This window comes from Zingiber officinale, chromosome 4A, assembly GCF_018446385.1.
Source record: "Zingiber officinale cultivar Zhangliang chromosome 4A, Zo_v1.1, whole genome shotgun sequence".
Lineage (NCBI taxonomy): Eukaryota > Viridiplantae > Streptophyta > Magnoliopsida > Zingiberales > Zingiberaceae > Zingiber > Zingiber officinale.
The window spans coordinates 7,232,276-7,248,173 of NC_055992.1; the positions used below are offsets into that span (position 1 = coordinate 7,232,276).

The 15,898-nt window shown below is 36.6% G+C and overlaps 1 protein-coding gene across 3 annotated transcripts; it reads left to right on the forward strand.

Annotated features, from left to right (window-relative positions):
• Positions 1-6,892: 6,892 nt before the first annotated feature.
• Positions 6,893-15,246, forward strand: LOC121969443. Of its 3 annotated transcripts, none has more exons than XR_006108563.1 (12): positions 6,893-7,093; positions 8,940-9,132; positions 9,231-9,316; positions 9,901-9,985; positions 10,881-10,959; positions 11,159-11,286; positions 11,543-11,629; positions 11,745-11,857; positions 12,687-12,817; positions 13,799-13,912; positions 14,518-14,713; positions 14,977-15,246. XR_006108563.1 is itself a non-coding variant. In XM_042519553.1 (12 exons), exons 2-11 carry the CDS (start codon positions 7,038-7,040, stop codon positions 13,909-13,911), a joined length of 1,071 nt encoding a protein of 356 aa, XP_042375487.1. In that variant the 5' UTR covers positions 6,904-6,944; positions 7,023-7,037; the 3' UTR covers position 13,912; positions 14,518-14,906. The 3 variants fall into 3 exon arrangements, 2 of the variants coding, with proteins under 2 accessions (XP_042375488.1, XP_042375487.1); XM_042519553.1 differs by lacking the exon at positions 14,977-15,246 and having other exon boundaries at positions 6,904-6,944; positions 7,023-7,093; positions 14,518-14,906; XM_042519554.1 differs by lacking the exon at positions 14,977-15,246 and having other exon boundaries at positions 8,956-9,132; positions 14,518-14,906.
• The last annotated feature ends 652 nt before the right edge of the window (positions 15,247-15,898 follow it).

Here is a 15,898-nt window from a genome sequence, read left to right on the forward strand (position 1 = left end):
ATTCAACACCTTGGAGCACCGATCTTATTAGTTCTATCCGGCTGGCATGTGATAAGGTATGCTTCGCCCAAGAGATTACCTTCTTTGTGATTGCCTCAAGGAGTGACCCATAGTTTGTGATGCGTAACCTCTCCGTGGCTAAAGGTATACCAAGGTATCGAAAAGGAAAAGCTCTTTGCTGGAAATCGGTGATGTGAAGTAATTCTCCACGTAATTGCTCATCAATTCCAGCAACATATAAATTGGATTTCAATGGATTTGCTCTAAGCCCTGCCTTATCACCAAAATCTATTAAACAACCCATAATGAGGTTCAATGTGGAGGCATCCGCCCTAGCAAACAATAATAAATCATCAGCATATGTTAGATGGGTGAATTCCACCTCCGCACACCTAGGATGATAGTAAAATCCGTCTAGTCTTGATGCCTCCTTCATAGAGCATGAGAATACCTCCAAACATAACCCAAATAATAAAGGTGAGAGGGGATCACCTTGCCTCAAGCCCCACTAAAGAAGTCATACAATCCTCCATTGAGACTAACCGAATAAGAGACCGTGCTTATGCATTCATGTATCCATCCATAAAATTGTTGGAGAAAACCATAACCAACAAGTGAGGACATGAGAAAACTCCAATCAACCGTATCAAAAGCCTTCTTGAGATCAATTTTAATCATGCACCTTGGGAAAATTCGCTTGTGAGCATACTTCCTCAATAATTCTTAGGCTAGATGTATATTCTCTCCAATGGACAGGTCCTTAACAAAGGCTACTTGTGCCGGATCCAACAAGCTACTCATAACATTTGTCAACCTTGCCGACAATACTTTAGAAATGACTTTGTAGAAGATCGTGCAACATGAAATTGGCCTATAATCAGTGACACACGGAGAGTGATCAGATTTGGGGATTAAAGCAATAGAGGTATGATTCCATTGCTTTAAGAGCTTTCCATGATGAAAAAACTCCTTTACCGCCGCTATAAAATCATCTCCTATCTTGTCCCACGTCGCAGTGTAGAATTCCGCGTTGAAACCATCCGGGTCGAGTGCCTTGTCGACCCCAATATCAAAAAGGACATCTTTTATCTCTTCATTAGTGATTGGGACAACTAGTTCTTCCCTTTGAGCTTGAGATAAGTGATTCCCAGAAATACTATTGCTGTCCAAAGGAGTACTTTGTCCGGTTTTGCCCAATAAGTTTTGGAAATACAAACTCCTCGGCAACTTCATCTAGACTAGTTGTTTGATCCCCGGATTGCTTGGTGAGTTTGATGATTGCATTTCTTTTATTATTGCGTTTCACCAAGTCATGAAAGAACTTTGTACATCTATCACTATTCTTGAGGTAAACACTCTTTGCACGTTGTTGATAGAATAGTTTTTCCGCCTCCGCTAACAATGTTGCCCTCTTTCTTATCACTTCATAATCATTTGGAGGACCGACCTCGGATAAAAGGCTTCGTTGAGCATCCTCTAATATTGATTTTATCCTTAAAGCTTGCTCCGAGATGTGCTGAAAATGTAATTTATCAAGTTCTCGCAGCTTGCCCTTTAGTCTTGTAAGTTTTGCCTTAAGTGCAAATTGAGCATTTTTGGAAATAGGCTCATCCCATGAACTTGCCACCAAATCTTGGAACCCCTCATGTAATGTCCACATATTATAGAATTTGAAAGGCCTATTGCATCTCTTCTCCATGCAAGTGTTGAAACAATACCACAAGAGTGGTCCGATAGACATCTGGGTGGTGTAAATTCCACATAACTCTCATAATCCGCTATAAGCCAGTGGGAGTTCACCATAGCACGATCAAGCTTTGAAGAAACTGATCCATTAGTCCACTATAGCCGGCATCCGATGGAACGAAGGTCTACCAAGCCACAAGAATGAACAAACCGCTCTAAACCATGCAACTCATAGTTGGAAACCGGTTGCCCACCTTCTTTGTCTTGTACCATCGATAATGAATTATAATCTCCCATAATGAGCCAAGGCACTGCTATATTCTCACCAAGAAGTGTGAGTGAATTCCATAGAGGTCGCGTTGCCATAATAGAATGAAAACCATACACAAAAGTAGTCAAGAAAGTCCGATCCGTAATGGAACAACGCACCCGACAATACATGCATTGACTTGTTGTCATAAGAACATCAAAGGAAACCCTGTGCATATCCCAAAGGAGTAAAATACGACCTCGATTAGAATAATTGAAATTATTTGTCATTCCCATACATGAGAATTTCCTTTGCATAATAATATCCAACGTATCGTCATCGAGTTTAGTCTCTATCAACGCCATCACTTGAATTTCTTTTTGTTTGAAGAGGTGTTGGCCCCCCCCCCCCCCCCCCCCACCCCATGTTTTAGGGCTTTATGAAAACCCCTAATATTCCATAAGGCTATCTTCATCGTCCACGTGCAGAGCGGGCTGCTTGAACCCGTGATTGCCACCCATTTCGGTTGTCGGTTTGCATAGTCAATGGTGCTTTTGAACTTGATGCTTCCCGCCCTTGTTCAATATCAATAGAGCTGCTACTCTCCGTGTTTATGCTAATCGTATCCTCCGTGCCTAAAGTGACTGAACCCAAAGAACTTCCTTCAGATTGTTTAGATTGCTTAGCTTGCTGATTTTGTGTAGTCCCACTGCTCCCAGCTGCAAATTGGCCACTGTTTTCCATGCGTGGCCCCTGCTGAGGTTCGGTAGGTGACTTGGGTGATGAAACACTGTTTTCCACAGCAGTATCTCCATGTTGCAGCGCTGTTCGTGGTTCTATGGCCACTGGGAGAGCCTCCTCCACAATCGTCAATGCCATTGTAGGAGCATTTGCCACACCTAGAGCCATTGGCGAGGGGTTGCAGGGGCGGATCTACATTAGGACATGAGGGGGCCACGACCCCCCAAAATTTTTTAATAACATAATTTTATAGAGAGGTTTTTTTAATTTTATTATTATATATATTATTTTACCCTAATTTAAAACATATGTATAGTTGGTGTAATGGTAAGTTTTATTTTTATTTTAACATACCTCTTGAGTTCGAATCTTTGTAGGACTGAATTTAAGTTTTTTTTCTCCTTTATTTTTCACATTTCAACTAAATATACATTATGCATTAGGGTGTGCATCCCCTTGTGTGGGTTCCCGACCATGTTTCATACAAGCTTCCTTTCGATGTCCGAGCCTTCGACATTCCTCACAAAAGTTGGGTATTGATTCATATACTATTTGTAAATCAAGTTGAACTTCGGTTGGCAATGTTATTGGAACCGTTTTGACCTTCTCTCCAATGACCGAAACTTCAGCCAAGAGGCGAGCATATGTTAATCGTTCCCTTATTTGAGTTAACTTGTCGGTATACAAAGGTTTTCCAATTTCTGAACCAATGAGACCAAGTACCTTCGAAGTCCAACAATCCGGTGGTAATTTATGAATTTGGATCCAAGCGGGAATATACCGTCCATCCTCCTCAAATACGAAGCATCTCAGCATGAACTTCAAGAATAAAGGGATCCCAAAAGCAAAATATGGACCACCACGTAATACTTTGTCCCGATCTTCCGGCATGTCGAAGCGATAAACTACCCATCCGCTTTTATGCATATGGAATTTGTAAGGGACACGCCATCTAGAGGCAATTGCGTGTACACCATTTCTCCCCGGATGTCTCCCCATGAAGCATCCAACAAGACAATAACCAACTGAATCCTCAACCGTTTCAATGTCTTCATAATGAAAACTCAGTCTTTTTCCTGTGGGCTGAGTTTGTTGCAAAAAGTTGTCCACTTTGTTCTTCGATTATCTCTAAAAAGATTTGCCCATGTGCCACGCCTCTCCTGCCCTTGTTACCTGTGGAGCATGGGCTCGATTTTCTTCAGACGAACCACCATTTGGAGCAGGATGTACAAGATTTGGGACTACAGCAGGGGCATCGACAGCTGCTGTAGGAGGCTCTATTTCTTCACCATTTGCAATTGTTCCTTCAACATTTGGGTCTGGAAGTTGCTGACATGGAGGGCCACTTGACACCTCAGCTCCACATGAAGTTTGATCAGCATCCATGACACGTTGCTAGGCTGGAGGTTGCTGGTGATGAGGCAAAATCTAGGCAGCATCAAGTACAGCAGTTCCTTCAACCGTTGCCTCCAAAGTCAACACTTCCACCTCTTGTTCAACCAATGAGGTGGCTTGAACATCTTCTTCTACTGGTTGTAGAGATACAGGTCCAGTGATTTTGTCAGAAGTAAACCCTTTGGATAGGCCCTGTGGAGATTGCTTGGATCTCTTTTTCTTTTTTCCCATTGGAGGAAAAAACAGCTTGCAGGGATCCTGGATATGCCGCCCAATATTGACCAACCAGAAGCTTTCCCCACCCAAACAGATTTCGTTACTACCCTTTGATGTGTCAGCCAGCCACCGGTGGCCGGAGGACCTCACCGGAGGCCGGAAAACTAAGCAAACTTCAAAAACACGGTGCTATAGGCAGAAAAACGGGACTGTGCAGAGCAGTTCCTCAGCTACAATTTTAAGGCAGTAATGAAAGAAGACTCTGGTGCTTTGGCCAACTAAAAACACGTAGGAGATCCCTTCTTCTCCCTCACAAAGTTCAGTTAGAGGGAGGGGACAAAAGAAGAAGAGGACAGCACAAGAAACGTGGTAGTAAAACAGACTGCAAAGAAAGAGAGGGGAAGAGAACTGGTTTACCGATGAGTAGAGGGCTCAAACCAAAACTTGCCGGAAAGTAACTTGGCCTTGGAGCTTGCCGGAGAGAAAAAACCTTAGGGGAGAAAGAAAGAACCAGCCAACAGCTCCCAACCATCAAGGAAACTACTCGCAGCAAGCTCCCATCACCTGAGCACAAGGAAAACCAAGAAAATCCTATAGAGAAGTTGGAGCTTCTGTCACTAAACCTCCCGCTCTCCTCCACTGAGAGCTCTTTCCACAACTAAATGAACATATATGATTTGATTCTATATCATTTCAAACTCTTTAAGTCTATCAGTCAATTTTAACTGAATTCGACTGATGAACTTACAAAGTTCAGAATGATATAAAATTAAATCCCATGTATTCATATAATTCTTTTGATATTTATGTACTCAAATATCATGTCTATACATCATATTAAGAGTCGTAATTTTTAAGAAGACGGATTGATTTGAGATATTACTATGTTAATGAATAGCGTCTAAATCATTTATTATATTACAGTAATTAAATGAGATAAACACAAATGAATATGGAAAAGTAAAAGTGAAATTAATACATAATTTAATAATTTTAAAATATACTTATGTGATTTAAATATTTAATAATTTTAATGATAAATTTAGTCATGGGTGACCAATCCAGTTATAGGATAAATTAAAAAATAAAAAATAATTTAGAAACTCATATATCCTAATAAAAAAAATTCAATAAATTCACCGGATCAGATGTTCGATAATTTTAACTAGTTATTCAGTAGTTTGCCGTTTTTGAATTGAGGGGGCGTTTGGTTTACGAGAATAGGAGTGGAGAATGAGAATCATTGATTACCATTGTTAATGTTTGGATTATAGGAATAGGAATACAAATAAGGGAATGAATCCTTGAAATTGGGTAATGACTCATTCCCATGTACCTCCCATTCAATGAGTCATTACCCTATTTTCATCAATCAAAATATTCCCTTATTCCAAAAATACACTTAACCTAAAACTAAAATTCTCTCCCTGAATATCAAATATTAATATATATATATATATATATATATATATTTTCTTTCATATCACTTCTCTCTCCTTATTTTCTCTCATCATTTTATCACACACTTCCCCTCTCCTTAATCTTTCATATCACACTCTCCTTCCTCTTTTTTTCTCATTACACTTTCTCTCTTATCATACTTTCTCTCTCCTCAATCTATCCCATCACACTCATTTTTTTTTCTTTTTTTTGTCATTACACTTTCTCTCTCCTCAATTTCTCTTGTCAACTCTCTCCTTTTTTTCCTCAATACATTTTTTTTTTCATCACACTTTCTCTCTCCTCAATCTCTCTTGTCAACTCTCTCCTTTTTTTTTCAACACACTTTTTTTTTCATCACACTTTCTCTCTCCTCAATCTTTCTTGTCAACTCTCTCCTTTTTTCTTTCCTCAACACACTTTTTTTTTCATGATATTTTCTCTCTCCTCAATCTCTCCCATCACACTCACTATTCTCTTTTTTTCTCATCACACTTTCTCTCTTATCATATTTTCTCTCTCCTCAATCTCTCTCATCACATACACACTTTCTCCTCTTTTTTCTCATTATATTTTCTCTCTCTTCATCCTCTCTCTTCATATTTTCTCTCACATCGTATTTTCTCTCTCATCTTCTCTAACCATGCTCTCTCCTATCACACTCTTTTTTCTCATTTTCTCTCATCACACTTTCTCTCTATTCATTCTTTCTTATCACACTTTCTCTCTCATCATACTTTCTCTCTCATCATTCTCTTTGATCATATTTTTCTCTCACATCTAATTTTTTCTCTTTTTTTTCTTTAAGGGTAAAAAAGGAAATTTTGATTTATTTCGATAGAAAATATGTAACTAATCAAATATTGCCTTTAGAGTGGAGAGCAGATCTTCTGGTCCGCAATTTGCGGACCAGGGGATGGTCCACTACATGTGGACCTTTGATTTGAATGAACCCCACTTATTTAAAGATGGGGTCCATTCAAATCAAAGGTCCAGATCAGTGGACCATCCCCTGGTCCGCAAATTGCGGACCAGGAGATCCCGCCCCTTTAGAGTGATATCCATATTCATACTTATTCTTATTTCATAATACAATGATTTTCATTTTGATTCTTATTCCTATAAAAGAACCAAAAGTCCCTGAGTATTTCGGCTCCGGATTAATCATAGGGCATCGACCGGCTTCGGAGTTCGGACCAGTTTAGTTATCGAACCGGTTTGTTCACTCTCGATCTGCTCCTTCACTTCTGCTTCGCTTTTTTGATTGATCTCTTGACCAAATCGAGGAGCTCAGGTCGCACGAGTCACGATGATGTCTCCGAAATCTCCCAGTTCCGATGCGCGCTCGGTTGCTTCCAGTTCAAGGTGAGTCCCCTCGCTCTCGTTTTGGAGGATTTTTTTTTTGTTTTTTGGCGTTAGGGCATCAAATAAGCGTTTTTGTACTCAGGATTTGTGAGTGTTATTGTATGCCCTTCGATTGACCTTATGCAGCAATCGTGTAATTGTTGATTGAAACCGTATGAAGAAGCATTACATTGGGATATGCGTGCAGTGGGAGAGGGGGAAAAAAGAGGAAATCACGGAACTTGACAGAAGAAAGCATAAGCCGTTACACTTTAGAGGCACTTCTTTGCCATAATTTTCTTCTGCAGGGCACCTCGATTGACCTTATGTGACAATTATACTATATTTTGGAGGTCCCATTCGGGGTTGATTTGTTTTTGATTCTCTAAGAATGTTGATGCTAGGAAATTTCTAAATGTATTGGTCTAATGATTCTTGAAATAGCTACCTGCATCATGTTTTTGATTGTTTAGCAGCAGTCGTGACTATAAATAACCTTATTGTTCTGAAATTGATGCTCCAAAGTCAAGAGTTTACTATTTGAAAATTGATGATTTCTGTTGCCTCTCTGCTTGCTAGGTAGAACTATGAAAAATGGTCTTAGATTCTGCATTGTGGGACCTCATGGGCATAACTCTTTCTTCATGAGAATGTGCAAGTGAAGCTGGAGCTATTTTAGATCTGTGAGATTGGGGCACTTTTTTTGATGGACACTTTCTGTGCTAAGGCCTACTACAATTTTTGGTGTGCAGATAATTCCAAATTCGAGTTGGACTGGATTGAATTAGTGCACTTTTTTCATAGCTTGAAATCAGGAGTGATTGCCAGTCTAAGCCCTTTGGTGTTGTCTGATGCTGATTTTTATAGACAACCATGTTGAACTACTATTGTCAATCTTGTCTAGGTCACATCAGAATTACTGAATCACCTTTGGCAAATTTGTTGGCTTCGTTTTTTTCCTGCTCATTCCATCCTTCCATAACAATACATAATATTCCTACAGGTTAGTATGTTACTGACACAAGGAGCGTTGCTGAAGGCTAGACTCTTTTATGAAACACACTGCTGGAAATATTCACCAGAGATTTCTTAGAGTTCCAAAAATCAGAATTGAGAAACACACATAATTTTATTAGGGTTAACACAAACAGTACAACAAAAAACACTCAAATCTGGTTAAAAAAACTCTCTCCCCTAGCCAAAGCCAGTGCTCTTTTTTTTGACAATAATTCTCAGATCCTCCCCCCTGTAACATCACACAAACTTATAATCACACACATAGTCTAAAACATGCTAACATAACTGCCACAAAGATATAACTACTCTAAAACATAAACTGTCTACTATATATTAATTTTGTTCAGGCCCCTTTTTGTTTTGCCCCTCCTGGAATATACAAGCCAAGCATCCAACACCTAGTCCACATGTAGAACTTGGTTCCTATCAAGATTCTTCTAATATAAGGAATACTGGGGTCCTTTGTAGAGGCACAGTGAATTTTTTGTGGGCAACATTTTTATTTGTTTTAGCACCATAATTCATAGAATGCTCAATTTAGAATTCCTAACTAGTGTGCAGTAGCCATTAACTTAGCATAGTAAATGGTGATAAGTGATTTTGAATATTGCTATTAATAGCCTGGATTTAGTTTAATTGAAGGATAAGACATATGTAGCCAACTCCAAATAGTCGGAACTCACTTGACAATAATAATGGTGATGATGATTACCTGTTTGTATGATCTTGCCATAAATGAACCTTTATGTATATATTTTCTTACATCTTGTTTGCTAATGCTATCTTCTGCTTGAAATAGACTCAAGTAACAAACTTATCCTTCATACTTTTTTGGAATTTGCTTTCTTAGGCAAGCTCCCTTGCAGATAATACATGTTGTTGGGAACTTCATGAGAATATGGTCTGTTTACTCCTTGTACCATTATCTAGCCCATCACGGAGACAGTGTAGTAGCTTTCATTTTCAGTTGCCTGGTTCCAGCTTCTGTTATATTCCTAGTTCTGCAAAAGCCTTGGAAAGGGAGGCCTCTGCCAAATTCTCAGGTGATGTAAGATGCTTTTTCATTGTATGCCAAAAGTGAGCTACCTACTTATCTAACTTCATGAATTCGTTGTTAGTCTGACTTTTAGCCATCTTTCAGGTAATACCAACTGTGATTAACGGTGGGATTATGGCATCATATTTTGTACTATGGGGAAAGGGACTTCAATCATGTGGGCCACTGATGTATGCTTCAGCTTAATTTAAATTTTGTTTGAACTATTTCTTGTGTAGAATTCTGCTTATGACTAGCTGAAAAACAAGCAAAAAAATGTTTTCTAATTGTAGAATTGTACCTAACTGTAAAAGGATGAAAATTGATATAAGAAATACTTGGTTTCATGATAAATAATGGAAGTTTATCTAGGTAAACAAGTGCATGAAAAATAGCTAATTAATTTTAGCTTACAAAGTTCAAGCTGAACCCATGACACAGGAAACCTAAGCCAATCTTATTCTGTCATGCATGAAGGTCTAATCAGCTATCTTGTTGAATTAGGCATTTCATAGATTTTTTAAGTTATCATCTGGTCATCCATTTGAAATCTTTGTTGGAAGTCCAAAATTATTATTATTATTTTTTGTTTTTAGCAAACAAGAACATTTTTAATGAGTCGCCATTGCCATAAACAACTTCTGTGTTAAAGTATCTATTGCCAGATTTGTCTTATGACTCACCCCAAACTCAAATTCTCAACACCTGCTAAACTCATTTTATTTCCATGTTCATTCCTGTGCTGAGATCTTATTGCTCCTCTTTTCAATTTCAGTGCTCTACTAGCAGAGTATGCAGGTGCTGTCCTTGGGGTCTTATCTGCAGCATTATATGGAAGGAAAGTACATATTTGGAGAAAGGTTGGTTGCCTCCTTTAATATTAAGAACTCCAAATAGTCAATACTGGAGGATAATTTTTTTGCCACTTGTTCATTTTTTTTACTTAACAGTTTGACAAAATCTTGAGTGAGTACTTGCTGAAGAAAGACTCGGTTGGCAAATTCACTACCTGATGCATTTGAGCTAGTACTTAGTTTCAATAAATGGTTCAATATGCAGCTATGTGATAAGATTTACTTTTGATATGTCTTCTGAAGTTCTAGAAAGATAAGAAGCTCCTCAAAAGCGAACAATAAGAAGGGGAGAGTAACACCTAAGGTTTCTCACCTTCTGTTCTTCCATATGTCAGTAAAGTCTTCACTTTGTTAGGATAAATTATTTACCACTGTCACCTTGAATCCTAACAGGATTACAGGAGTGGTCGTGATCAGTTCTCTATTTCTAATTTAAATTGAGTTCAACTGCTTTCCTATTTATGGCAAACAAAGGTCCCTCATTAGCTGATTGCTTCACATACGGTTTCATTCTTTCTTACTGGCTATCCATATTAATGTGTGATTAGGTGGCCAGGCAATTAGGAGATAGGTAACACTTTAAAAAATTCCTCTTCAAATGGCTGGCAAGGCTCAGAGTTTGATTAGCCCAGTCTAGGTTAGAGTTTGTGTCAGGAACTCAGGAAGAACGTCTTGGTTGTTCCATAACAACATGCCAGATGCCTTGCATGCACATTATGATTTTGTTTACAATTATTCTTTTGTCTGGCATAAATTCAACAAATTTGCACAATAAAGTCCATGGGTGTTTTCTGGGAAAATTACATGCAAACATCTAAAACATGAAACCTTTCTCTTAGGTAGACTGATATGCCTTTCTGCAATTATGTGGTATTTGCTACTGATGTTTCGAACTTTCCAGGTGGGTGGACTCTTTGCAATGTTGGCATCCTACTATTTACTCTTGAAAGGGTGGGCTACAAGAACAAATTCACCATTTTGTATCCATTACAAACTGAATATTTTAACTTAACCTTCACCTTCTTTTGTTTTGTCTTTTTTGTGTGTGTGTGTGTGTGTCTCTCTCTCTCTCTCTCTCTCTCTCTCTCTTGAATTGTAGCATTATAACATGGTCATTACTTTTTATAGAAATTTGATGAACTAGAAGCAAATGCTGCTTGACTTATTAATGGCACTCAGATAGCTTTAACAAAGAATCACTTGGACAAGCAAAACCAGCTTTAGAACTCAAAGAATTAGTGGTGCCCATTTCGGCGGGTATTTTATCAGCATTGAGGAGGGTCATTGCACGGCGTATATCTCTCAAGGTACTATTAGTTTGTCTTTATAAGGAAAAAATCGTTAGCTCTTAAATGAAAACTATTTGTCATCTTTATTTTTTTTAAAAAAAAAATTATCACCCTTGCTAGAATTTTTTTTGTATTCTGTCAAAAGTGTAATTTTACTAGAAAACTATTTGCCATTTTTATTAAAAAAAAACATTTACCATCCTCATTGATCTTATATGTAACTAAAGGTTAGAGAATTTCATTATAGCTAATCATTTATTAATATTTATTGTAGAATCAACTTAAAAGGAGACTTCATGCAATGAGTGTTGCTTCTGCGACATGCTTTCTTTTTCCTCTTGCCATGTGGGACACAATATTAGTAAGTGTTAACTGAAGACAATCATGTGTTTTTGTGTGGTATTTACACCAAAGTAACCCAGAAGTTGTGTTTTGGTTTGGTCTGTTAATATTCACTTTTAATTGATTGGCTGCAGGGATCAACGTCTGATAGTATTATTAAGTTTCAGTTTCCAAGCTGGGCATACTTGAGTACAATCATTTTTGGAATTATTTTCATATTCTATGCCGATAACATTGCTGAAGAAAGGTAAATTGCCTATGGAACTTCTTCACAATAATACTACCCTTATAGAAACTCTTAATGATTAGCTATCACTTAAAGGTCATGTTTATCTGGGTTCACAAGATGTTTGCATATCTTATCTTTCATTCTTTGTATGGAAATTTCTAGATTGTCCATTGACTTTGAAGTGCAAAAAACTGAAATCTCTTGCCATTGTGGGGTCTTGGGAGAGCCAGTCTGCAATGTCCTCTTAATTCACTGCAAATAAAAAGAAACATCAGGGTTGTTGTTAGAGTTGGACATATCAATGTCCTCCACAAGCTTTGAGCCACTGTATTTTTCTGACTTTTTTTGCGGACTTAAACTGAAAATAATAAAATCACCAATTAAAAGTTGAGATAGAAAATATTTTGTTTTAGTTATGCTAACACCTATAATACTACAAAGTTAGCTAATTGATAATATAGTTCATTATCAAAATAGACACTGAAATAAAAAATAACGAAAGTATTGTAACAGCTTAGGTGAACAAGAATAATCAATCATAATTCAAAGAACTTAAGATATTACAGAATCTATGTTAATTCTGAATCAGTCAAGCTAAGTTCAATGACTATTGCTGTATGTTCATACTGCTATAATTGTTTTATGCTATACGCATGATTGACAATAGAACACAACCAAGAATAGTAATGATTTTCTTAGTTCTCATAAAAGATCTGTGGCTGAACTGTGAGTGTCATTATAATGGTCTATCATGGGTCTTTCTTGTATTGGTCAATGATCTCTCTCCTGATCTTTGTTTTGACTTTTGCTAATACCTGTCCACACTTTTTTGTTGAACATTTCGCAGGCTGCATCTTGTTTTTTCTTCTCCAAGGCATCTAATGATTTCAGGAGGAGGAATCATTGTCATGGAAATCTTGTATCAAATGGATTTTTCTCTTATGGGTTTTGTGATTTGTTGTTCGATTTTGGGATTTGGTATGCTTCAATCTCTCTCTTGTTATAACATACTCCATTTTCATACCGTATTTAGTGTCTAGAATGACTTCTTTTGTGATTAGAAAGCAGACAAAGTTTTGAGAAGTTGATATATGGTCCAACAGATTGGTGTCTTATATACAAGGATGCCCCTGTATTTTTTATACAGTATTCAAAGGATTAAGTTCACAGAGAATGCACATGTCTTCAGACAGAATTCACAATGATCCCACTTATAATTCACTAGCTTTTCCTTTATGTGTATGTGTTTTTGTGGTGATATCACATATATTCCTAAATTTAATGTGATCAAGACCAATGAATCATGCTACTTAGGCAATGCCACAATTGTGTTCCAGCACCATAGTTTTGTGTGCGCGCACGTGCACACACATGAAGTTAACATAGCAGAGATGAAAATATTAAAATAAATGTGTTGAGCTACTAGAAAGAATATAATAAAAAATTGAGAATAATTATATATAGCTTCAATAGATAATAAGATGAGAATATAATAAAAAATTGAGAATAATTATATATAGCTTCAATAGATAATAAGATGAGAATATAATAAAAAATTGAGAATAATTATATATAGCTTCAATAGATAATAAGATGAGAAACAATATGTTGAGATGATATGAACATGTTTAAAGGAGAGTAAGAGTGTATAGGTCGAAGACTGGAATCTATGAGTCTAAAGTGCATGGAGCAAAATAAAACATTAGTTAATGTAATAATGATTTAATTGATTTGAATAGTGATATAACTTTACGTGAACTCAACAGAAGCTCCATATGGAAGGATAATATTCATCTGAGCTGGCCCCAATAATTAAGACAAATAAGGCTTGATGATGGTCACTTGCTATTTTGTGTCACTAGCATGCATAATACACAGTTGAAATGTATGAAGTTGAGCCGCCAGTCCCATTTTGTTTAACAATTTTCTTTGATCATGATCATGTTAAAATATAACTAGGTATTTTTGAAGCAACTTCACTTGGAAGATTTAGAAGAGGTTCTTTGGATTCTCAGCCTGGATCAGAAGGAGCACTACAAGAAAATATTCAGATGTCTCCACTTCCAAGCTGATGTATGTTCATCCTTATTTAATCTGTTACGGAATGACTTTATTTTTTGATCTAGTATTTTTTTCCCTTGTTTAATCGAAATGGTTAACTAGTGATATTGTGCCTTATAAATTACAAGTCTATTTATTGTAGGAAGATTTGGCCTCCTTTACCATATATTACATATAATGAATGACCAGATGCAAGCTATTTCTCAATTCTTTGGTGAAAAAAATGCAATTCTTAAAACATGATGTTGAGAAAGCTGATTTCAATCCACCATTTATGCCTTTTGTTGTGTGTTGGACTTTTTATTAATACATAGACACATATAGTTGGCTCTGTCCTCCTGTGCCCTACACTTTCTCACTGAAATATATCCAGTTGAACAGCTAACCTATCTTGTTTACTACTTAAGCTTTTCTTCCTATTTTGAGCATCTCGCCCATATATAATTTAAATCATCAGTGGCCTTAAACATTCAAGTCAGCAGCATCGTCTTCTATTGTATGTCTTGTATTTCTTTAATCTGGTATTTAATGTTATGCTGAAGGAGTATTTCTTTCTAGTTTAATCTTGTATAATACATATTTGCTTCATTATTCCCTACAATTCCTTCCCTTTGCAGAATCAACCATCCATATCGATCGGGTTCCCCTCGGTTTAGATGGACTCGATGGGGTAGCAGCTAGTTGCGAGAGAGTTTCTACAAGTCACTGCCCATTACCTCAACGTCAGCCATGACGCTCAAAGTCTGTTGGAAACTAGAAGAATTTCAGAAGATTTTTTCAACAAATTCCTCAAGATTGCTCAGATTAGAATTGGTACTTCGATAACGATTGATGCAACTTTTTGTGGTTCTCATGTAAACAGCCATGCAATGTAAATTGCTTTTTACTCGACAATGCTAACATTCATATACACAGTGAGTTACTTTATGATGTCCAATTAATCCCCATGATTGTACAGTCGTGATATATATATATTATCAAAATGAATCATTTTGCCTTTTGATTTTCCTTTGATTAGATAGATGCATTGTTACGGCTGTGTATATTCTCCAACTAATGATCATTTGACTTTTCAGTGTAGCTACTTTACGTGATGGCGATGCCCCCACTCCCAGCAGACTGAACCTGATCGAGTCCTTTTCAATAAAAGTGTTGGCCTGCAGTTTCCATCAAAATCATCGTACAGGGAGTGGGAAGAACTGATGAGCTCACGATGACAAGAGCAACAAGTTTTCAATCAGTATTCATGTGTTTTAGTTGAGATGAGAACAAGAACCATAAAATGAAATATATAAAATTAGGATAGAAATTAAAGATACTATTGTTTGAGTTTGAACAACAGATTGATTGAGATTAAATTAATTTGACGATATGAATGTGGATTAATATAATCATTAGGCTTATTTTTGGATAAGTTAATGAGTTGAAAAGGCACCAAAAGCTGAATTATATACATAGAGTAATGTTACATTGCTGATGCAGATCAATATAAGAGAACTTAATTTTTAATGAATCGTAACTTTTGATTTAGAACTCAAAATCAAGTTCTGTCACGTTTGTGTGCAAAACTTAAAATTCTATGTTTGTTATTAGGGAATCTATAATAGCCAAGTTTCAAAATAAAAAAAAAACATTTAGGACATTTTCGGAGGATTCAATTTTTTTATAATTTTAGTAATTTTTATTTTTTAATATTTAGGATATTTTTTATGTGATAGATATTTATGGATTAAAATTTATCTATATAAATATTGTGTGTTTTTTGTTACAATTTTTATTATAAATTTTCCTCTTTTGCATTGCAATCTATATATTAGGATTATTAAGATTTCTTTCCATTCTGTCTTTGAGTCTAGAATTTATATAAATATATGTTTAACTGTTTAAGAAGTAATCATTGGTTATTAAATAAAATTTTTATTTTTTGAAAAAAAATGAAGGATGATCCTGTCCGAGCGGTGAGTCGATGGATACTGGGGACGTGGCACTCTCCGTTGT

Bases quoted from the DNA above. Each gene is read 5' to 3' on its own strand.
- LOC121969443 (XM_042519553.1), top strand. From the start codon at position 7,038: ATGATGTCTCCGAAATCTCCCAGTTCCGATGCGCGCTCGGTTGCTTCC. The intron at 9,133-9,230 runs GTGATGTAAGAT...GCCATCTTTCAG, and splicing joins GGCCTCTGCCAAATTCTCAG to GTAATACCAACTGTGATTAA. The intron at 11,630-11,744 runs GTAAGTGTTAAC...GATTGGCTGCAG, and splicing joins CCATGTGGGACACAATATTA to GGATCAACGTCTGATAGTAT.